At 37.9% G+C, this 25,619-nt stretch overlaps 1 protein-coding gene across 1 annotated transcript in view; it reads left to right on the top strand.

Moving 5' to 3' along the window:
- The window catches only part of LOC129236047 (putative leucine-rich repeat-containing protein DDB_G0290503), a 165,951-nt gene that overhangs the window by 54,576 nt on the left and 85,756 nt on the right, over positions 1-25,619 (top strand). The window contains exon 2 of the mRNA XM_054870239.1: positions 4,686-4,723. Coding sequence (XP_054726214.1) covers positions 4,697-4,723 — 27 coding nt within the window. The 5' untranslated portion in view covers positions 4,686-4,696. The remainder of the gene's footprint in view (positions 1-4,685; positions 4,724-25,619) is intronic.

The raw sequence follows: 25,619 nt of genomic DNA, 5'->3' as shown, positions 1-25,619 counted from the left end.
CGGCCTTACATTATTACTAATTTCAGTTTGTAGATATGTTTATGATAAAGTGCCGTCTTACTTGCTGCAACTTTTGCTGTCAAGTAGCCAACACTCTCACTTCTTATCACACATACGCATGCATTGCATCCACTACTAACCTACTTAGCCACAGCATAAACAGCTGTTTTAATTCTTTTGCTGCAAACTCTTGGCATCGCCAAAAATGAACAGCGGATCTAAACTACTTGTCAGCGTCGCCTAACCCAAAAGCAGGCAAGCAAGAAATAAAAACATCGCGCTTGTTATTTATGTACTGGTGCGCATTAGAAACAGAAAAATACGAGTAAGCAAAAAAAAAAAAACACACAGAAGCTTCCAACTAAGAAAGCCAGCAATTTCCTTTTGATGCTGCTGGCCATTTAAGGTGGGCAGCAAATTGTTGCCGCTGCCAATTTCCCTCATTTGCCTTGGCGGAACAGTGAAACAAATGCAGTCGAGCGCGAAATTTGTACAGCACGCCGACACTCCCAAGCGGCGGATGGGCGAGTGCTGCCAACTTAAATGTATTTGTAGCTCAGCTGCAACACAAGACAATTGAAATACTTTGGAGGCACATTTGACAAAGAGGCTTGGCGCACATTCTTGAGATGCAGTGATGCATAGCTAAGTGCCACCGTATTTATGCCACTTTGCTGCTACGTCTTCGTTAATACGCACAAGAATGCATTTTTATAAGGGCATTAATGCCAAATTTCTCGCTGGGTCTCGCCCATGCAAAACTTCTACTTCTTGGGCGACCACTTTTGCGATAAGTTATTGAGCAGCTCAGTGAATCTGCAAATTTTTATTTATTATTATTTTTTATATAATATTAACCCATTAGGGACGGAGTTTCAAAACACGTTATATTTAATAGTATTTTCATGGATATACTAAATGATGTCTAAATAAATATATTATGAAAAAAAAATATAAAATTTTTTTATAATTCTTGAGTTTTAGACTGTTGCCATATGGCAACGCAAGGCACATACGAGTACTTAAATCAAAATTTTTGATGAATTATTTTGAATGAAATAAAACTTAATTTGTGTTAAGAAAACAAGTATTTATTATAGTTTAACTATTCTTATCTTGTAGTAGAGTTATTCATAGTTCATAGAGTTATACATTATTTTTATTATAATTAGTATTTCGTATGAAATTTTTCAAAACACTTGAGACACAATCCTACATTACACTTTGAACATGTGACCCTGCCTATAGTTTGACAATTTTCACCAGCACACCTTCGTTTCTTGTCAACAGACCGGGGATAATGATGTAATCCGTCAAACCTAACTCCTTCCAGTATCCTTCCTCCAAACTGAGAGGTTGATGGTCTGCCGCCCGCTTTTGGAGGATTCGCGTACTTTTTCAAATATGTTTGAGCAATTTCACGACGGAAATCTAACTGAGAAATATTCCTACCGGATTTGCGCATCAAAATCCATGAATTGTTTACTGAAACATCAATAAGCCAAGTAAAGATAGGCCACCACCATTTCTTGCTTCGAATACCAATCCTGTAATTATTTATGTGAGCATCCATGAGATCTGTGCCTCCCATTGATTGATTGTAAGCACCAATAAGATGGGGTCGAGGAATTTTGATTTTCTGTTTACAAGCCTTCGAGTATCGAGATGCTGTACCAAGCGGGTGTACTTTATGATCGGTGGAGGCGACTGTCACAACAGAGTTATCCATCCAGCGGGCTACAACGACGTCGCCTTGACTAGCATATTCATACGAACCTCTTTCTCTCTTCTTCATGGTTTCAACTTTAGCAATCGGACATTCTTTAGGTAATCGGTTTTGGCGAAGAGTACCAGTACCACCATAACCCATCTTTTTCAAGTGCATCAATAGTGGAATACCTGTGAAAAGATTATCAAAATAAAACCGCAGCTTTTGTGTCCGCATAGCTAGAGGTAACTCGTTTATCATAGTTAGCATTGGAGCTGTCGCTTTACCGAATTTCTGCTCATGTTCCAAATTAGAGCCTGGAATCGAACCTTGATACACCTCAAAATTAGCTAAATATCCACTGACAGAATTTAGGCACCAAGCTTTATATCCGAAACGAATAGGCTTATTCCGAATACATTGCTTACATCCATGTCTTCCGTAATATTCAATCATGCTTTCGTCGTAGTTTAGATCTTGTTCGATTGGAATGTGCTCAAGAAACTTATTTTTTAAAACGTTCATCAACGGTCGTAATTTACTCATTCTATCGTTCTTGTTCAATTGAGTATTATCACTCGCATGAACAAATCGCATGATTTGTATAAACTTATCTCGCCGCATAGCATTAGATACCAAAGAATTTCGCATATCATCGCCAGTTTCCCAGTACGATTTTTTACTTGGTAACTTGTTATAACCCGAGACAATCAAAATGGCAAAAAAACATTTAAGTTCCGCTATGTTTATACGGGGATCTGGGCAGTTCAAAAATAATGCGTACTTAGTGGTCTGGTCAATTAGAAACTGACAAACGCCCTCATCAAAAAATAATTCAAACATATCCGTACAAGTCTTGCCTTCGTAGTCCTGAGAAATTGTCGTTTCGAATTCGGTGGAGGGTAAATCTGGCAAGTCAGCTTTCTTCCATTTATAGCTGACTTTACGCTTTTTAGCTGGACCATGAGCTGTAACCTCATCTTCGGTTTCCTCAAAAGACGTTCTCCGCGTGACGATTTCAGCAGTAGCCAAGAGTTGTCTTCCAGTCAAGTTGTCAATGAATCCACCAGAATCCTCATCCGCTGAATCCTCGTCGGTGTATTCTGCAACCTCCGGTGGCTCAATGTAAACATCCTGAGCATCATCCCATTGTTCCAATTCATCTTCTATCTCATGCAATTTCAAGCTAACACAAAAAAGTTATTATTTAGAATAGTTGTACATCATATGGACTAGCGTTGCCATTTGGCAACGCTGAGAAATAACCTCGACAACAGAAAATTAGAAATTAGTTCACAAGAAATTGTTGTTGCTTTAGAATATTTATACATTCATAATACTAAAATATTTACAACCAAAAAAATATATGTACATTTATGAAAAATATTTCAACTTACCTTTTCCGATGCGACATTTTTTCGCGATTCACAAAATGCACTAGAAAAACCATAGACTTACTCGCCGAATTTAAGGAAAAAATAGAAACAAAATCGCTTCGTCAATGGTGAAAGCTTTCCGTTACACGAATATAATAACTTAAACAATCTAAGGTGGCTGGTTTTTGCTGTTTTGGATAACTGTAAATTCAACCTACAGTGTTGCCATATGGCAACGCTAGTACATAATGGGTTAAGTGCGCCACATCGAAGTGGGCTGCCACAGTGACAACAGTTGCAACTACATACAGCCGTGAGCGAGAGGTGCAACAACTACGTGAACTGGTTAAATACGGTGCGCTTTTCCGCCAGTTTGGCCGACGACTAACAGGATGGCTGGGTAACATGCGGTGAGGCATAAATTTCTATTCCAGGCAAAACAAGAACTTTCGTTTGGAAAAATACTAAAATTGATTTTTTTTTGTTGTGTTTTTTGAATAAAGAAAAAGCGAATTCACTCGCTCTGTATTTTATAGGCAGCATTGAAATCAGTGAACAAAGCCATTTATGGCCAATAATGGTAGAATGGCAACTACTTGCAGACTGTCAATGTATTCAGTTGTGCAGCGGAGTAAGAGCGTCATTTACTGCCGTTGGGGAAGTTGCAATTTTCCTGTGATTTGTTGAAAATTGGCAGCACGCACTGGTTGACGGCGACCAAAATTGGCCATTATTCGCAATTGAAACTACCGTTACCGTTACTGTTACTGTTGGCGCAGCAGTTACCTGCTACTTTTACTGCTTTGCTAATGCGAATGGAGAAAATTCTGTTGAGTTTTCATTGATTCTTCAATGATTACCGCAAATGGTTGTTGCCAGTTATTATTGCTGGTTGTTCATTGGCAATTGACTGACAATAAAGTGACAATTTAAAGAGTGAAACTTCTTGTAACTGAGCCAGCGGCTGCCAGTGTGGACTTCCTTTTGCCGCGCCAACAGCCGACTACAGTTAGAAAAGTCGTTACAGTTTGTTTCCAATTTTCCCCCACCCCTCTCTGATATGTATGTATGTGTGCTTGAGATGAATAAAATTGGAAATCGCTCAAAGTGAAATTCATTTTGGGCTTTACTGCTGCGCTTGCTTTACTGAGGTAATTTATGAATGAGTTGATTTTCAATGTTAATAATTGAGATTAAGTCGTAAAGATGTGTCTGTGTGTGCATGCAGTCGCAAGGTGCACTCTAACCGGTGTAATAAACTATAACATTGGCCCAGTTTAGTGTTTGACTCCTAAAAGTAGCAGACACTTTTTCCTGACTCCATATCGAAAAAATAAAACACTTAGAGAGGAAAATTGGAATAAAATTTAACAAACTCTTGAAATGTCGAAGACGCGCATACATACATATGTAGATGTGTGTATGTGTTATGTAAGACTCGTATAGTTTTTGGTTTTGTTTTAAGGGAATTTTCGATTGGTTGCATGATTCGTCAAAAAAGTGCATGGGTTGACATTTTTTATGCCTTAATATATATGTAAATATTTAAATACGCACTATATTACAAAATTTAACGGTGTTTTCTTTCTTTTTTCTTTTAGGTGAGTTGATAATGCGATGTACTACAATATTTGTTACCGTAAGTCTGACTTTAAATCAATTATGCTAAATATTATACACTATTACTAAAGACCAGGGCAATCCAAAATATATAAGAGCCTATTTTTTTCATGCATGCTAGCAACGTGCTAATGAAATGTGTAAACGTTTTCCAAAACAAAAAACAAATAAAAAAATATGTATATAAAATACAAAATTTGAGCTACATTTCTAAGCGCATATTTTGGTATATTTTGCAATAAATGAATATTTCATTGTTAAGTTTAGAACCTTAATGAAATTGCGAACGAAGCAGCAGAAAATGGCACTATCATCGCAGTTGAGTGCACTGTCGAAGAAGCTTCGAGAATGATTCGCACTCTAACATTTGCTCTGAGTGGTACGATAGATTTCTGTCATGCAAAAAGGTTAGGCCGCTTTGTGCACAAATTTCTCACAAAGTTACAAGCAAAAACCTGGTACAAAAATTGTAAAATCGATATTAAAGATATCAAACTTATCAAAAAAATATTGGTTTCCCACACTTATGACGGCAGTTACTTACACAGGATTCGTGTTATCGATACAGCGCATGTGGCTGCTGAGAGGAAAACTCTTATGCACACCACGTTTTTAATTGTGTCGCACTTAATTCAATAAGAAGTAAATGCAAACTATTCGATAACTATAAAAACTTTAAATCAGTGTTATCGTATGCAAAGGAAAAGTTCACAGTAAATGTCTTCTTCTTCTTAACCGCTTACGCGATTTTGGTCGAGTTTAACAAAGCTCGCCAATCGTTTCTCTCTCGTGCTAACCGGCGCCAGTTGGACACACTAAGTGAAGCCAAGCCCTTCTCCTTCATTGATACAAAAAAATACCGAATGAGGAAAACAAACGAGCGGCGGTCGCCGTAATCGAACGGATTGGTGCCTGACTACCATTCGGAATTCAGAGAGAACGTAGGTTCGAATTTCGGTAAAACACCAAAATGAAGAAAAAGTTTTTTCTACTAGCGGTCGCCCCAGGGTAGTCAATGGCAAACTTCTGAGTGTATTTCTGCCATGAAAAAGCTCTTCATAAAAAAATATCTGCCATTCGGAGTCGGCTTGAAACTGTCCATTTGTGGAACAACATCAAGATGCAGGCCACAAATAGGAGGAGGAGCTCGGACAAACACCTAAAAAGGGGTGTACGCGCCAATTATAAAGGGTGATTTCGTAAGAGCTACAGGAAAGTTAAAAAAAAAACACACGTAAAATTCAGAAAAATGCATGAAATTTTTATTTAAATCGATAGTACTGTACATACAATTTCATTTTTGAGGATTATTTCATGCAAATGTTGACCGCGAATGCGCTTCAAATGGTTCATCCGCTTAGTCCAATTTCGGCATACTCTTTCCAATGTTTCGGCCGGTATCTCACATATAAATGCTTTAGTGTTGTCTTCCAATGCGTTAATTGAAGCAGGCTTGTCTGAATAGACATAAACTTTAACATAGCCCCACAAAAAATTATCTAAAGGCATTATATCGCACGATCTGGGTGGCGAATTGACAGGTCCCGAACGTGAAATAAAATGTTCACCTAACTCGCCTCTCAACAAGTCCATTGTTACGCGTGCTGTGTGGCATGTGGCACCGTCTTGCTGAAACTACATGTCATGCAAGTCAAGCTCTTGCATTTTGGGCAAAAAAAAGTTCGATATCATTTCACGGTAGCGCTCACCATTCACAGTTACGTTACGATTCGCAGCATCTTTGAAGAAGTACGGTCCAATAAGACCTCCAGCCCATAAACCGCACCAAACTGTGACCTTTTCTACATTGGTAGCTCTTGCAATTCTTCTGGCTGATCTTCACTCCGAAATCAACAATTCTGCTTAATTTACCCATTACGTACCCATTGATCCAAAAATGAGCTTCGTCGCTGAACACAATTTTTTGATAAAAAAGTGGATCTTCGGCCAACTTTCCAAGAGCCCATTCACCAAAAATTCTGCGTTGCGGTAGGTCGTCCGGCTTCAATTCTTGCGCCAGCTGTATTTTGAAAGGCTTCACACCTAAATCCTTTCGCAAAATTTTCCTCGTTGTTGAGTAACAGAGGCCCAATTGCTGCGAACGGCGACGAGTCGATAATAGGTAGATGGTCATCATTAACACTGGCCGATACAGCTGCGATATTTTCTTCAGTTCGCACTCTACGTAAGCGTGTTGGTGGATTGATGTCCAATAATGTAAATTTGGTTCTAAATTTAGTCGCAATAGTTCGAATAGCCGCTTCAGAGGGGCGATTAAACTGACCATAAAATGGAGGAAGCGCGCGATAAACTTTCTTAACAGAACACGCATTTTTATAATAAAATTCAATGATTTGCAAGCGTTGTTCGTTTGTAAGACGATTCATGGTTAAATTATAGACCAAACTGAAGATGTTTGAGCGTGGAACAAAACACGAAACGTGCGTCAGCTGTTTACACCAACTGTTTAAAAAGATAATAGCTAAAAAATCACCCGTTATATATATATATAGGAGAACAAATTAATTGTTATTTGTGAATTTATGGTTCAAGAAAAAAAAGGTTGAATAAATTCACTTTCATATAGACTTGTGCTCACATAATTAAGTCACTTTATCTTTTTACAATATTTGTGAAAATTTGTATGCCAATTTTTTTTTTGTAAAAACATAGTTCATTTTATAGCAAAAACATCATAAACCAATGTTCCAAACTTTGTATGAAATTTAAATTTAAAAAAACAAAAACAAATTAAAAACAAAATTAATTTTTTTTTTAATTCCAAAAAATTGGCAGCAAAATTTTCTAATTTTTAATCAGTATTTTTAAAGAACTTCTGGGTATGCAGTTTTATAGCCCATTCAGTTTTCGTACAATAAGATGCAACTTTGAAGTCGCTCTAAAAGTGCCCTGGTTTGTGAATGTTTTTTTTTTTGCGTACGATGTTGAGTATTTTCTTTCACTTAAAAGACTTGCGAGCTAGTGATTTTCCCAAAAATTAGAGCAGATTTCTTTGCCACCTCAAATTCAAAAGCTTGTTTCTGAAGAAGCAACTTTCGAGAGAAGTACCATCAGAAACACTTTGATTAAGCAAAACTTTTGAAGAATTTACAGAAGTAAAAATTTTAAATAGTACAGCAGAAATGTGTAGAGCCCTTGCTTGAAATTTCGCTAGATATTTGAGTTTTGTATGATCTCAGACATAAAAGCTAAAAACCAACAGTAAAAAAATCACGAAAAAAACACAAAAATAATAATTAAAAAAAATAAAACAAATACGTTTACTAGGAAACTTGCAATTACATTTTACGTATTTTAGCTATGCAAAGCTACATACATACATATATGTACGTATTATGTCACACACCATTGCCACGCGTGTTAATACGGCAGCGCGTAGTTATTAGGCAAGCAAACAGCCGCAGAGCAGCATATAAAGAGGCAGACCAAAAATGAATGCTTCAGTGCATGCGACGTTGGATGAATGACTGATGCAACTATGGGATAATTAATCGATTGGATGCATAGGTCGTTGAGCTGAAATCAAATATCTTGGTGGACATTCCACACACATTAGAGACTACACTCTGTTCCTGCAATACCAATTCGAGCGAGTTGTCGCGCAAATGCCTGCTGCGCGTGTGGACACAACGCGCAAAATCCCCATCGGGTATGGCTAATGAGACGAAAGTACTTTGGCAAATATTTCTAAATTCGCGCACGCGCCACTTGTTTACGTATCGAATGCGCCAAATATCGCAGCCACACTTCCTTTTTTGCCACTGGCGCATGCAACACTTTGGCATAGCGCAGGTTGCTGTTGTACCTATTTGGGTATGCTGCACGCATATTTCCAATATTTTCAGGCAACATTGAGTTGATGGCAATTTACACTTTCACTTTTCCATCTATTGATTTTGACATTTTTAGATGTCGTAAGGAAGTGACAGCAAAAGAAGTTTAATTGGTTTTGTAACGGCGATTGTTGTTCGCTTATTTTGTAGCAGTAAATACACGCAGCTAATTTGGTTTCTTATCAAAAGTAAATTCTCACTTGATAACTGCAACTGTGTGACGAACTATGGCAGAACATTTCGTAGAGCAAAGCAAACAATTCTGCACTGCCTGAAGTGGAATGAGAACCGTGAAACACCTTCGTTTAAATGCTTACTTGGTTTGTATCTTCAGTGAAAATAATTTGCTTCCCGAAGGCAGGGTCAGCGCTTAATTAAGAAAGAAGTTGCCCTCTTTCCCCCTTGGATGGACAAAAGCTAACTGACGGTGAGTGTTCGCCCAAGTGAGGTTTAATTCGGTCATTACCATTCTCAGGCATATCGAATTATTTTCATTTCTATGTGTCTCTACATCAATCGTAAAATTATTTACCAAGCCCTTTATGAATGAATGAATGAAATTGAAATTGGAATTGGTCGAGCCAAGGAGCACCAAGAGATTTTATGGCTCCTAAAACACTCAGGCTAAACAGTTCATTATATTTAGAGCTCTGGAAAGAGGGTAGATAGTCTCGGAGGAAAGTGGAAAAGTATCAGAGAAAGTGATAGGAAAGAATAGAGACAGAGACAGAGGTTGTTAGCCCTGTGAGAATTTTCCAGATTCTTTGGTAAATCTGTAATTATCCTCCAGTTTTAGAGAACGAATATTACTCATTCTCACGACATCGGAACCCAAAACTCGTAGCCGTACTCTAGCAAAGGCTGGACACTCACAGAGAAAGTGCTCAGTGCTATTCGCCTCCTCCAAGCACGACTGGGACATTGGGTCCTCAATGATTCCAGTGGTGGTCATATGCTGACCCCATGAGCTGTGCCCTGTAATAATACCGACCATGAGCCAATCGTCTTTCCTTCAAGCTTTAGTAGAAAGTTTGACAGTTTTCTGTTCGGACTTGGCACAAAACACTTTGCAGTTTTGTAGCGTTCTAGACCGGATCATCGCTCTTTATGTAAATTGCCTACATAATCGCTGATCCAATTCATGATTCCTGTGGAACTGATTCTGATGATTGGCTCTGGCCCTTGTGGGGGAACCGCTGATCCACGGTTGTCCAATTCATCGGCAATTTGGTTTCCTTGAACACCGGAGTGTGCTGGAATCCATATAAGTACAAGCCTGTTCTGTCTTGCGACAAAATTAAGCATCTTCTTCAACAATCTTTGAGGTTTGCTTGGCATTCTCCAGGACCTTCAGTGCAACCTGAGTGTCACTAAAAACTCCAATCTGTTTCCCGCTTCAATCTCCTCTCGATTATCCATTCGGCTACTTTCAGGATGCCAAAAATTTCCGTTTGGAAGACAGTTGCCATTTCCCCCATAGCATAGTGATACTTATCACTATCGTTTAAGTACCCTCCGGCTCCAGACCCTATTTCATTCTTGGACTCATCGGTAAAGAAAATATTCGACAAACCTCCCTGAATGCATTCTGGATTGCGTGACACCAAATTTCCTTCCAAATAAAACTATGGGTATCAGATCGTCTTTAGGTGCCAAAAACAGTGGATATTAGCAACCTAAAGATTTCTCTGTGTCCCGAAGTTTCGTCTTCGTGCCAGGCATCATATTAATGGAGTCTACAAATTGCTTTTATTGCTTCCTGTTGTATCTTAAGATCCAAGGAGAGCAAATCAAGTATAGCATTTAGAGCATCGCCAGAGGTTGTACTATACTCATGGCCAGGCCCGAAGAGAGGGGGGGATCGGGTACTTTTTCCTCCAGGCCCGGAGTTCTCAGAGGGGCCCGGACTAGAGATTATACGTATTTATATGAATTAGACATAATTGGAAAGGGCCCGCTTTTGCAATTTCCCCCCGGGGCCTCGATATGCTCTCTACGGCCCAGCTCATGGCACCCGTAATATACTTCTTTGCAGCCTGTATAGTTCCCGGAGTGTGGACTTAACCATGCTCCGTCGCAACCAGACCACAGCGACGTAAGTGATGATTGGTCTGATAAGTGCTGTGTATATCCATAGGACCACTGCAGGTTTCAGACTCCCGGTTTTACCAAAGGCTATGCGGCATTGTTGAAAAATCCTTAATGCGCGATTCACCTTCAGTGAAAGGTGTATCACCCAAGTCAGCTTCTTATCCAAGATTACTCTTAGATATTTAACTTCATCGGATAGAACAAGTGTCACACCTTTCAGTGTTGGAAGACTAAGTCTATCCAATTTCCGTTTTCTCGTGAACAAGAGTATGGTGGTTTTGTTCGGATTGACAGAAAGATCTTGTCTCGTGCACCCTTGACACTGTTTCGGCTATTTTGTATTAATAACTTTATACAAGTCGTCTTTCTGCCCTATTCGAAACGATGAACTACCAGAAATACACTATGATCAGAAAGTACAGAGTTAAATTTCAAGCAAATTTATTTTATCTCCTTCAAAATATGACCCGTCGGAAGCAAGACACATGTGCCAACGTTTAACCCAGCTCTCCATGCACCCCTGGTAGGCCGACGAAGGGATGGCCTTCAGCTCCTTCGTCGCATTCTCTTTGATCTCCTCTATCGACGGAGTGGTAACTTTAACTTGGGAATCAAAAAGAACTCTCACGGGCCATATCAGTTGAATACGGTGCTTGCACGATGGTATTTACTTGGTGTATGGTCAAATAATTCAGCACAATTTTGGTTCGGTGCTATGGCGCGTTATCATCATGCAAAATCCAAGAATTATTTGCCCACATTTCCAGCCGTTTGCTACGTACACCATTTCTCAAATGATCCGATAGCGCTAAAAGTGACAGTTGTATGTCTTACAGCCCTACCAACAATAGAAAAGATATGGACCGGTTCCAACGTGAGCGGTTCGTTTAAATTAAACATTCCCGGTACTTTTTGATCATAGGGTATATTCTTCTCTTTTCACACTAATGTTTTTTTTTTCAACAAATTTTAATTGGTCTATTAGTATCAGTGGCAGATTTAGAAATTTTAATTACTTTAATGCCTTTTATGCCACTTATCAACCATTCCGACGAGCGGACAAATTTGTGCGGTTGAAGGGCGTTGCTGAACGTCTTGATTTGGCAAATGATTTTACGAGAAACTTTTTCGTATGAAAAATGCGCGCGGAAATTTGGCATAGCTACAGGTCAGATAAATGTGTGAAAATCTGCAAACTAGCAATCGATGTGCCACGCACCAGCCACGCTCGACCCCGGTGGCCGCTGAGAGTGTGAAAACATCTATCCATTTTTTTGATTTATGATTATGGCTTGTTGTTTGTTGTTTGCGAGGGTATTCATATTAAAATATATTTTTCGTAGGTAGCCAAAACTAAATTGTGTGGCTGCTTATTTAACTTTCGCTAACCTGTCCAATTATTTCCTCTGAGATAAAACAAAAGACAAAAAAGAAATTAGTTTTTTAGCTCGCGGTAATTAGTGATCAGCAAATATTGGCTCAGCTAAAATACTGTAATCATATTAATTCCTTTTAATGACAATTTGAATAAAAAAACAAAGAAAATATTCATCTATACTTCGCTTAAGCATGACGAGCACAATAGAGCGCTTGCGCGCCCCACACCGCCCTGGTGAAGAAAATGAAGCCCTGGTAAAGAAAACGAAGCCAACACAACAAAGTGTTTTTAATTATCATGTTTACAACAACTTTACAGCGAATTTAAATGTTTACATAAATTTTGTAAGCAATTTTTATCGAACCTTTTCGGCACAGCGCAAGTGTGCTGGGCAAACCGTTGAGACTACAAACCGTTGTTGCACTACATAGATAATTGCAATTACCGCAATTCGCCTCGCCAGCGCTTTAAACGGGCTGGATGGTGTGGTTGAATGAGGCGCCGCAGTGGCTTTCCCACGCTTCTTGAATTGGCGGCTGCGCTATATTTATTAGCTGTTGTTTTTCGCTGTTATAATTTTTCTACTTTTTATCAGCGTTTTTTGTTGTGCTCTTGCTTTTGCTTTTTCAGCAACGTTCAGCTAAACGAAACGTTGCAACAGCATATGCGGGTATTTCCTATAAACAGTACAGACAACATCTTCATTTCTCCATTTGTTTTGGTGGTGCCGTTGTTTTTGGTTGCTACTAAATAGTACAGGTGCCCATTGATGCATTGATGCTTTAGGCTCTACATAATGGAAGAAGTAGCAGAGGAGAGAGGAAGCCCCACGGGTTTTCTGCTTTGAACATTTTCTTTGCATCTTCCGTTTTTCTTAGCATTTCAATTAGTTGTTGTTGCAGATTTGAAAGCTCACCAATTTTGTACGCTGCTGCCGGCAGTTGGGCGTGCACCTGAAGTGTTTGAGAATCTTTTCGAATGATTGACTATGAGAAAGATCGATATTCAAGTACTTTAGTGGTTATTGACACACACACACACACACACATGTATATGTATTCATATGTAGTAGTTAAAGCATCAGTTCGAAAGGTCAATGCTTTCTCTCCAACCCAGTCGAGTAATGGCTGCTTGAGTAAGGTTTTTTTCCAAACTTTTTAAGTAACTTTTCGCTACTGCGCTGTGGTTGAAGAAAAGGCAATGTGAAGTGGGCTTAGCCACTGTGATGGTTCGATTAATTAGAGGGTAAAGTGGTTATGTGTAATTTTAGAATTGTGGTGAGGAAAGGTTTCAGGTTCAGTGCAAACACATGCGATCAGGAGTAAAAATGGGCACGCTCAACAGCTTGCGCACCAACTCGATTAGTTCTTGAGCTGACGGTGCTGTGCTGGCGTTGGTTAATTGCGTACATAAATATGTATATGGCTGTATGTATGTACTTATATATATCACATAGGTCGGGTAAAATTTTTTTCGCCAATTTTTTGGTTTCATAAAAAAAATTGAATACATGTAAGAAAAAAAAAAATCCACTAGAGAATCGCGCTAAAGCAGTGGTCGGCAAAGCTTATTCATGCGATTAGAACACTCAATACACGAATTCTTACGCTCTAAAAATCAGTCTTTGTTCTGACACCAAAGAAGCAACGAATAAGTGGGGTTATGCTGGTGATTTTCTATTCGGATATATGCATAAAATGATTGAAAAAAGTACATTTTTTATAATTTCAAATGCGTTTGATGATATGCAGTGGCTTTTTATGAGATTTTGTAATTCTAATATAAACAATAATCCTACGAAGCGAGGCACATTTTTGTGATGTAAGCAATAGATTTGAGTTCTGGAGAAATTTAAATAATTTAAACATTTTTAGTTTGTATCCTTAAAGACAGATATTGTCACTTTTTCCTTCCACGTGTCTTGCGAAAGTATTTTCCGATTTTAAATTTACGTTCTGTCAGAAAAGTACTGGGAATTGTTGAATAAAACGCAAAATATTTGTTTATTCATCAAAATTTATTTTGTCGCCTTCAAAATGGGCTCCATTCAAAGCAATACTTGCCAAAGATTAGTCCAGCCATCAAAGCACATTTCGAAGAGATTTTCTTAAGCTCCTTCAGGGGGAAAGCTGGTTTATAAGGTCAAAAGAATCAATTTTTTTTTTCGTTTTAAGCGATTCCTAATATATTTCAGAATATTCACACAAAGTTACAGAACCTAATTCTCAATATTTCCCTAGATACAAAGCCAAAGGTAGGCGAGCGTTAGGTAGTTACGCTGTGACCGGACAGCTATAGTACAAACTTTATCTTCTTTTCTCGACTTTTCATTTTTATGATTTCTTTGAATTGGCGTACATGAATGAAAAAAAACTAATGAACCTTTTGAAATGGATCATAGCTTGTTTTCTTCAGTATTAAATTCTCTTCTATTTGAACTAACAAAATAGATAAAAAAAAATGTTTCAAGATTTTTATACCAAGTTGAAGTGAATTGTTTTTTTATAGAAAGGCATTTTTTTCTTTAAAACCTCCAAAAAGTTGAAATTTTGGAATTTCTCCCAGTTTTCTTAGTTCATCTAGAATAAAAAATCAGGATAATTAGAAATCCATTTGAATTTTTTGCTTTAGATAATAATTACGAGCTGTATCTTGTACGCCAGTTGGAAACTATAGCGTTGTAGCGCTCTACTAATTTACTAAGGCTTTCTATGTTAAACATTTTTTTCAACTTATTTTAACCAGTACAAAATTTTTTTATACTTTTTAAATGTTCATTAAACGATAGAAACAACTTTGCACTGCTAAATTAATTTTTTCCTTAAAAAAAAAAATCGCAAAGAGATGCAATTTTTAGACCTTATAAACCAGGCTCCCCCCTTCAGCGAATTCTCGAATTCTCCTTAATGGTCTCTATCGACTCAAAGCGGCGTCCGCGGAGTGGCAACTTAAGTTTTGGGAAAAAGAAAAAGTCACAGGGGACTAAATCCCGTGAATGCGGTGATTGTTCGATGATATTTTTCGAATTTTTGATCAAAAAAGTGTTCACAATATGAGCCTGGTGAGACGGTGCGTTATTATGGTGCCAGACCTATGAGTTTTCTTTCCACAAATTGGGCCATCTGCACATCTCTCTCAAACGTCGTATAACTTGCAAATAATATTCTTTATTTACTGTAGAACCATTTGGAATGAATTCTGAGTGCACAACGCCATGGTAATCAAAGAAAACGAGTAGCGTGGCTTTCACATTTGACCGACATTGACGTGGTTTTTTGGGTTTTTGCTCATGTGAATAGCGCCATTCAGCCTGCTTAGCCTGTTGACTGGTTTGCATGTCATACTCACATACCCACGTCTCATCACCTGTTATGATGCGCTGGATAAACATTGTGTCCGAATTCACTTGCTCAAGCATGTCTTCAGCAACCTTCTTCCGATGAATTTTTGAAAGAAATTCAACTCTCTTGGAACGAGTCGAGCAGCCACGCGTCTCATGCCCAATTGATGGCGCAAAATGTTGCGAATTGATTCGTGAGACACGCTAAGGTCAGGAGCTACCTTCCCTCGGACTTAAATGATGGTTTTCCAGCACCACTTTCTTGAATTTGTCGACATTTACATCCATTTAAAACAGATCGAGGAAAACCTACAACGACTTCTCGGCCCTCTGCAAAAGCCTTGTGTCACTCCAGGACCGACCACGGCTCCGGCTCTGGGGTCTAGCTAGAATCTAGCGGGGCAAAACTACACTTTCCATCAGAGGTGTATGCTGTTCAAGAAGTAATGAACTTATTTGTGGAAAACATATGGAGAGGCAGATCTGTATATGTCTGCAGCCACATCCAAGCTGCGCTCATGGCCTTAGACAGCCGTCCAACCAATTCAAGGGTAGTCGAGTTATAAATCCGGGCTGATCTATGTTGGTAGACATAATAGCTTGATGTTAACATGGGTCGTGGGTGTCACGAGTAACGAGACCAACTTCTTTGGCAAGCTTGGCACGGGGTTGCAGATGGACGAAACTCAAGTTACCTGTCATGTCCGACCGACTGTCGCGGTTCCAACTGTCACTAAGCAGAAGGGACTGTAGGCAGCTGATTAGACTGATGAAGGGCCACAAGGTAGGCATCTCAGATAGTACACCCTGCCCAGCTTGTAAAGAGGAGGATGAGACGGCGGACCACTTTCTGTGCCTCTACCTGGCCTTCGCTCAAAACGGGTTTGAGAACTTTGGCACTGATGTGTTAAGAAGCTCCTTGGCCCCACAACATCTACTCGGAGATCGGGTAGATTTAATGAAAATTAAAAGCAGTACAATGGACTTAATGTTGTCTGAGTGCTGTACTTGTTAGTTGCCCCGACAAAAAAATACACATATATGCACAATTATGCATGTAAAAAAATATGTATTTACATGTACAACTCAGAAAGTTTCAAACATTTTTATATTCACTTAATTTGATTTCTCTAGCCTTGAGGGAGAGTAAACTTAAATGCCCTATGGCCTATTTCCATTTGTTTAGAAAATATTACAATCAAAATCTTACCGCGCACGATCATTAATCACTTGAAGATTTATCTACAACATACAAGGTGGCGCAAAATTAATCATTAATCAATTTGGTGTTTGAATAACTTTTTTAATAAATGCAAAACACACAAAAAAAAATATATATTTTGAGTGATGCAAATCTTTATTTTGGAAAAATTATAATTTTCCCATGGGGTGATTAATTTTGCGCCACCTTGTATAATATCGTATAATGAAAGTGAAAATGTTTTCTTTGTTGGTAGGTACCGCAAAATGTAATTTACAGACGGATGCCTTCACTGCAAGCCAATGGAAATGCAAAAATTCGGCAATGGCATAGCTAACTGCAAATGATTGCCAACGGCATTGCTCTGAAAATACTCGTTAATTCCATTTAAAAATCCTTTGGAGAAAAAAATACGCCGACTGTTCCAAAGGAATGATAAATAGCAGCCAGCTCACAAAAGCCGCTTTTCTTTTCATGTTTTTTTTATTACTTTTATTTTTCTCCATTTCTTTGCACTTTGAGCTGCCGAAATTGCAACTGCTGCTACAGCAACTGTAGCAACTACAGCGGCTAACAAGTGAAAGTAAATAAATTTTAAAATACACTTGCAAGCGTCGCTCACTTAGGGGGCTCAAAATCAAAGTGAACTGAACTAAATCAAACAAATAGATGAGTGAAAAAAAAATTACAAAAATTCACCAAAGGAACACCAAACAACCAAACAATGTAACGACGTGGCTATTAAACTTGCTAACGAACAAACACACACGCGCACATGAAAGTGTATGGGTATCGGCCAACAAGCCAGTCGAACTTTGTATGTCTATATATATTTTTGAAAACAAAAAACAAAAAACAAATCGCTTAGTCAGCTGTACTGAGCGACAGCCGAAGCAAGTAAACTTTGTAAAGCTAGAAGTCAAGTGAATTTGCGGTGTTGAAACAGCCTAACTGCGCTGAGTGCCCAGCAAATTGGCTGGAAATGCAAGCTGAAAATCACCACTAAATAACAACGTTGGGGTGTTTCGACGAGAGATGTACACATCAAAAGCCTTGGTTTCGAAATTGGCTGTACAACATTTTCTATGTACCAACAGCTGAACATCAATAATGACATGCAAATAATCATCTTTGTAAGCACTGAAAATATTGAAAAAATATTTTTATGTAAATACGCGCAATTTGCGAAAACGCTAAAGATTACATGGAGTGTGCAATTGGTGGTGTTTATTATTTGTTGTTTTCAATTTAACTGATTTCATTGTTATTTTGTGACGCAGCGCACTCATCAAACAAATGATGCTTTTCAACGCAACACCTCATCAGTTGCACAAAGCACTGTGGCGGCAATGACATTTGCTAAACTGTTGCGATGCTCGTCGTCTGCCGCTTCCATTTATTGATAAAGTTGTGTAAGTTTTACTTAAAAACTCCATCATGTCATTTAAGTTGATTGCTGTTGGCGGCAGTATTATTTGAAAGTGCATTTGAAGAGTAAATTTATGGGTCTGAATGTAGATATTTGTGTGACTGCTGTTGAAAGTGACAGTAAATATGAATAACAATGTGGCAAGGAAATCATAAAGACACGACTTGGTACAAGTGTACACACATGCATTTGTACATACGTGTGACGCTATGTATTTGTTTTGAAACGGAAGCAATAAAATCTGAACATTTATGACAGCATGAAAATTTTGAAACATTTTGCAACGCTCATAATTATAGCTGAAAACATACAACTTTATTGCTTGCCATCGAATTTTGAGTTCGGGCAGATAAAAAAGATTTATTGAAGTTAATCAACCTGATTGTCAAAATTTGTGCTAGTTTAATTCATAAATGTTGACAACACAGCACGTTGTGATTTATGAATTCGTTCAAGAATTTTGCATGTTTTGATAGAACTGAAAAAAAAAAATGAATGATGATGAAAGTGATGTAGGATGTTTAATTTTCATCCTGAGCCATTTTGAGCTACTTAATTACAAGCTAATTTTTATTTCGGAGCCAATTCTAAAGAAAAAGTACTCAAAAGCATAGAAACTTTTGCTAAAAAAATTACTGCTTTTGTTGTGCCTCAAAACGTATGCAAAAGTAAGCGAGAGTTGGTTCTGGTCCCAAAAGACAAAATGAAAAGAAAATATTGGGTGAAATCGTGCGGCACATCATTGAATGCTGGAAAAACAAAATGAAAATGAAATAAATGAAAAGTAAAATGATTGAAACCAAGCGAAAAAGTTTGCGTGTATCACTTTTCGCCAACAGATTTCTAGATCAGCTCAAATCGGAAGAGGGCGAAGTTGTTTAGTGATGCTTGATGGAATGAACTAGAGGATGAACATTCTTCGATTGGCGCTTCTACGCAAACAGATTATATCCTTTTTTATTTAAAAAGTGTAGTCTTATTTAAACGAATCAGTTACTGATTGCCGTGTGTTATACATGGCTCTTCTTAAACTGTTAGGGGTAGTCAGCGGCCAGAAAAAATGATGATTTTCAATAATTTTGTTTTGCTAGTCAATTGCTTTATTTTACAAAAATAAAAACATGGCATTAGTACATCATGTTTCGACTTGACTTTAGCAAAATTTCAAAATAAAAAAATTAATAACTGTAAAAGTTATCGCTGTTTGTCCCTTGTGGTGATCCTCACAACTCCTTGGAGATTCATTTCAAATCAATCGGATAAGAGAAATTAGTTTTATTGTAGATAATCTTGTGCCTTATCGAAGCTTTTTTCAAAATTAAAAATATGGCGGCCTCAGGAAATATTTTTCAGATTTTCGAGAAAAAAACCGACAATTAATTGTTAAAAAAAATCAAAATTTTTGAAAAAAAATCCTTCGATTTTTTATGTTTTCCAAAAGCAGTATAAATTTTATTGAAATCTACCAAGCGGTTTTTAAGTTACAGTGATCACCAGATAAGAAAGCATAGTTTTGAGAAAAACGCATTTAAAGTTTTGCGAACGCTCCGGAGCGCCCGAGCGCCCTTTGTTAACTGTTGAATAACTCGGAAAGTATTTATCGGATTCACTTAAAATTTCCACACAACATTTTTAAGATATTGTATTATACTTTAAGAAAATGCAAAAACAAAAAAATTGAATTTTTTGAAATGTTGACTACCCCTAAAGCCTTAAAGGGGGAAGCTGGTCTAGAGCGCAAAAAATGGGCATATTTTATGAATTTATTTTGACTCAACAAAGGAATCAATCGAAAATCTGTGAAATAGGTTTAATAATATAGCTTTCATGGTACAAATACAAAATTTTTCGTCTGAATTAATTTCAAAATGGCCGCTGTCCAGCAGTTCTCCTAAGGCGCCTTTTTTTCTAGTGGGTCCATTGCCGAAGACGTAAACTCCTTAATTTTTGTCCTGGATCAAAAAATAAAATTTTTTTAGTTTCTATATAACAACAGAAAGAAACGTACGTAGGATTTTTTCGATATTTTGTTTTTTCGCGAAATGGTGCACGTTTGAACAAAAAGTTACAATTTTCACTATAAAGAACGACATAAAATTGTTGATTAAAAAAAAAACTATGTAATATAAATAAAAAATCCTACGTACGTCTCCGGAGAAAGGTATTTCGAATGGTATATTATTTCTAAGACCCTAAAGCACCTTTTAAGACAAAAAAAAAATTTTCGATTTTTTCAAAATTCTAGACCAGCTTCCCCCCTTAAAGAACGACTGGTGAAACTGGATAAATTCACATCCAACATCAATCAAATACCATGACGGGCAGATTAAAAAATTGGACCAAAACAATTCATTTGGCTTGGCACAGGGAATATCAAAAATTCCCCTCTAAGAACGGGAAAATATATTTTTGTGGGAAATTTTGTTTTTTAAGGCATAGGTTGTCAAAGCTTTGTGAAACGTATTGAAAGTTGCATAAATTGTTAAAATCCAACATTAAAGTTGAAAAAGTATAAAAGTTAAGCTGCATTTTATTTCCGACATTCATAAAATAACATAAAATGATTCTAAGATTTACATCGAGCTTTTTTCAATTTTCTACTCCCTTTTCAGAAATGGTATAAAATTATGTCCCTTTTTATCTTCCTTCCAAATCGCACCAATGGATTAAGTAGCATCCGAAATCACTTGCCAAACTTTACGCAACTTTTTATTATTGAGGCATGCCAAAGCGTTGCTCTGCGTTTTCCGCCTCCAAATCTCGCTGGCACTATCATTTTATTTCACATGAACAGCAGCTATTGTCAGAAATCATCAAATCAGTATAAAAATACTCAAAACAGTAAAATTAAAAAAAATCTTTATTGGAAATGTTGCTTGCATAGTGGGTGTAGAAATGGTGCTACTGTTGATTAAGGTGATGAAAACCTCCCTCCTCTTAATGAAGTTTATGGTATTTCCTGTATTTACGCATTCCATTAATAAGGCCAAGAATTATGCCAATAAGATAAAAAAACATGTCTTAAGCAAACTTACTTTTTAGGCAGACTTTTACATTTCTTGCTAAACACAATATTTTAAAACGACGAACGAATTCACGAAATTTTAAGTACCAAATAAATTTGATTATACACAGACGTGAAGACATGTTGACGGCATCATGTTGATGGCAACATGTTGACAGGATGTTGCGAGCCTTTTTACGGCCTGAACAGAGTACAGCTTTGCGTGCAAAAAAAACTCGTGTAAAAAAGTACATACGGCTTATGGTGAATTTGGGATGTAAGATGAAGGAACACTGAATATTTTGCCAAAAAACCGTGCAAAAGAAGTAATAATGGAGTCTCTATTACATAAGTGTTTATAAAACAAAAATAATTAAAAAAAAAATTAAAATTAGTGTAGAGTGAAAATTCAATCTGTTTAAAAATTTAAAATTTTGCAACTATTCAAAGCTTTCTAATAAAAAGCTTGCACGTTTATTACGGACTGGTCCAAAAATGCTATCTTCGGTAGATATTTCAGATATGTTCAGCCTTTCTGTCGCGTTTTATTCAAATTACTAACGGCGTCTGTTGGTTTTTCCATTGGCTGGTTTTGGCCGTTTTTTGCTTTCTCGAGTTGTTTATAAAGGAAAACTTACAATTTGTGCAAATGGCATTAATCCTTGTGAACTAAACAACTGCAGTATACAAAGAGACAAGAAATGGAGCGTGTAAAGGTCAAATAAAGATTTCCATTACTCAAAATTTTATTCTATTCAGTAAAAAAATGATTCAAAAACGAAATTGGATGACTAATTTTGCGCCACCTTATACAGTACTTGCTCTCCAGGTGAACGCTACTTAAAGATTCCTTTGAAATTTTACTTTTAGTTTTATTTTGTTTTTCCCCCTTAATGAGGTAGAATTTCAATTGTAGTTGTAAAATCTACTAACGCGAAAAGGGAGAAAAATTATATAATCAAACAGTTTAACCCATTGACAATTCAAAGTCAATGGAACGATGGAAACGAGAACGCAGACTTTTATGCCAAAAAAGAGGCAGAAGGGATATTTATTGGACCAACCCCATTTTTCGGCTTTAACAAAAATAATATAAGGCAGGAAACCAAAAAATGGATCCAAATTAAAATTAGGGAACACTGGAGTGGCACAAGCGGCCTTAATCACTCCAAAAAGTTTTTGAACTTCAATGCCAACAGAGCAAAATCTGCTCTAACCCTAGATAAAAAGGGCCTCAGATAACTCTGAGGAGCACTTACAGGTCACTTTGCCTGTAATAAACCCTTTAACAATAGGGTTATCTAGTACAAGATTATGCAGGTTCTGCTGTGATGAAGATGAGTCCATGGAACACTTAATCGCCAACTGTGAGGCAGAAGACCACAGGAGACACAGAATGCTGGGCTCGTACCTACTAGAGGAGGAAGACCTACAATTGCTCGCTCCTAATTATAATTAAGTAATACTGGGGGCGCACAATAGATCAGTGCATAAAGGCCTTAGCCTAACCCGTACAACCGTTACCATTACCAACATTAATGTTACACTGAATTGGGAGTTATAAATATTATATTCGATTTAATTGAAATTAAAATTAAAAAATATGAATGCGTGTGGCCTCAATACTTCAATTGGATTAATTCGCTTCCAACAAAAGCAATCAAAGAAGAATAATTTAATCTACAATATATAATACAAATGTGAGGCGAACCACTGGGTAAGTGATCAACTGGCATACAGACACTTGTCCGAAGCTGACTGCACACCATTTCGTCTAATCGCTTGCAGTATTAATTTCTTTTTGGTGGTTAACGGACTACAGCGGGTGTCTTTAGCTTACAATTATTTTCCGGCAATTCGACACCAACACGCTCACCTGCACATACATACATATGCACATACAAGTAAACTTTTTGGACACTTGATCGTCCACATACAGATGCGCGGCGTGATCTCCGGTTGCATGCATTGCTAGTCAACATTGAAAAGGCGGCACTCAGCAGCCCGCTATGCATGTGTGGTAACAGCAGTGCGCTCTGCTCTGCAACATAAAAGTAAAAAAACCAAAAAAAAAAACGAATTTGTAAGTCTTTAAATTGATTTTGTGCCGCTCACCAGCAGTTCAGAGCAACAAAGCAATTGCCGGCGTTTGCTCGTAATGGTTGTTGCATTTGTTGTTTTTTTCGGCTATTTGGTAAATATATTATTTTCACTTTTTAGAGTAAAAGTAAAATTGTTACTTGCTACTGCCGCTACCACTACCGGGTAATGCTGAGCGCGTTTTCGTATTTCATATCGCACTCTCATATTGAACCATGTATTGCATGCATATATGTCTGTATGTATGTATGTATGTATGTGTGTATAAATGTAGCTCCTTATGTTGGTTTTTGCAATGATTTTGCAGCTGCTTTACCTCTGCTGCCCATTTCTTCTACTGAGTGTGCGTTTTGTAATTCAAGAAAAGTGCAAGATTGATTTATGCGATTTTCATATCAAGAAAAAATTGAATAACAACAAAAACAATAAATAAATAAAGGCACCAAACTAGATATTAAGCTGTGGACGTTTTAATACTGCCACTTGTCTGTTGCAATGGAAGAGATTCATCAGCGAAATGAGCTTAATTCAATTTTATTAAAGACGTAACTTGCAATTTCGCTCATTGCAGCTTCATTACGAGCCTTCCCGTGAATTTCGAAGGGTTGCATAATTTTCAATTAGTGAAAGTTGATTTTGAGATTAAAACAAGTTTTGGATGCTTCTTTTTAACGAAAAACTCATTGATTCGTCAATCATTTGCATATTAATTAAAATTCCTGATATGAAATAAAGTCGATACTATTTTGAAAGAGGTAATGTTGAATAACTATTGAAAGGACTTGGATGTGATTTGCGGAATGTAATTAACTGGATTTTGTATGAGTGAATACATATACACAAGCGGACACTGAGATGCAGACACTTGTGGGTCAATTATAATTGAACTTTGCGTAAATTTTTTGCCCTTTAGTTCACGTACCCTTTTTGGCATTATTTGAGAGTGAGATCGAGAAGTTGCGAAAAAATAGCGAAGCGTAAAAAAGAGTGAATGCTATAAAAGCAAAATTTCAACTTTGTGTCACAAAAATTATACACTTAGTGCCAAAGTTAGTTTCTTCTCGGACTAAAGTCAACTACCTAGTATACCTACCAGTATACCTATGTAGTTTTGAAGTGGGCAGCACAACCACAACCAACAATAAAATAGCAACAAACTGCCCTAGCCTAGCGGAGATTAAGGATGTAATTAAGAAGCTGAAGCTCAACAAAGCGGCGGGCGAAGATGGCATACAGCCTGAACTAAAAACAGCTGACCCGCAAATATCAGCGGAAATTCTTCATCCCCACATCACCGCCGTCTGGAGCAATGCGGCAACTGGCGTGGAATAATCCTACTTAACACCATCTACAAAATTGTAGCCGTAACCATATAAAGCAGGCTCGAAGATATCGAACGCTCCTTAAGAGACGAGCAAGCTGGTTTTCGTCCTCACCGAAGCTGTGTTGATCAAGCCAACACACTACGGATTATAGTAGAACAATCAGTTGAGTGGCGTTCCCCGCTCTTCATGCTGTTCGTTTACTTCAAGTAGGCATTCGATACTATCAAACGAGACGCAATATGGCTGGCACTGAGTAGAAAGGGGCTTTCCGCCAAGATAACCCGCCTCATCAAAGCCCTCTACGAGAACTCCGAACTGGCAGTGCTTCACAGAGGCGATATCAGCGATCCAACTACCAACGCAGGCGTAAGTCAAGGTTGTCTCCTGTCGCCCCTTCTCTCCGCCATCGTTCTTGATGATTTCATGAGCCAATTGACCCTGCACAAAAAAGGCATCGCATCTTGAGAACCTGGACTTCGCCGATGACATCTGCCTCCTCTCTCACAAACTCTCCGACATGCAAGCGAAGGCGGACAAAATAGTCGTGCTGACACGCACTGTTGAACTGGAGATCAAAATCGCCAAAACCAAGGCTATGGGAGTTAACTACAATAACGCAAGGCAGATATTGGTTGACGGATGCCCGGTGGAATTCGTTGAAAGCTTCTGCTTTGGAGCAGATGAAGATGTCAACTGCAGGCTAAACAAAGTAAGGCCGGCATTCGGGCGAATGCATACAGCATGGGGGAATTCGCAAAATCTCCCGGCGCACTAAACTACAAATATTCGGCTGATGCGAGAAGTCCGTATGGTTGTGTGGCAGTGAAACATGGCTGGTCTGTAACACCATCAGACAGAGGCTACAATCCTTCATCAACAAATGCCTCCGCATCGTCTGCAGAATATTCCAGCCAAACACCATCAGTAAAGACGCACTGTGGAGATTAACGAACGAGGAACCCATTCTTAGTCAAATCAAACGCAGAAAGTGGCGATGGATAGGTCACACACTGAGAAAACCATAGATAGCATCACGAGGATGGCACTTGACTGGAACCCGCAAAGGAGCAGAGGTCGCGATCGACCAAAAAACACTTGGAGCTTAAAACAGCTACAGTTGAATTTCGACTTAGATTTCAGGTACGCAAAATACAATGGTTGAAATACCAGATTGGCATAAAATGATATAAATT

Source organism: Anastrepha obliqua, chromosome 1, assembly GCF_027943255.1.
Source record: "Anastrepha obliqua isolate idAnaObli1 chromosome 1, idAnaObli1_1.0, whole genome shotgun sequence".
Classification (NCBI taxonomy): domain Eukaryota; kingdom Metazoa; phylum Arthropoda; class Insecta; order Diptera; family Tephritidae; genus Anastrepha; species Anastrepha obliqua.
This window is presented reverse-complemented; position numbering and strand designations above follow the sequence as displayed.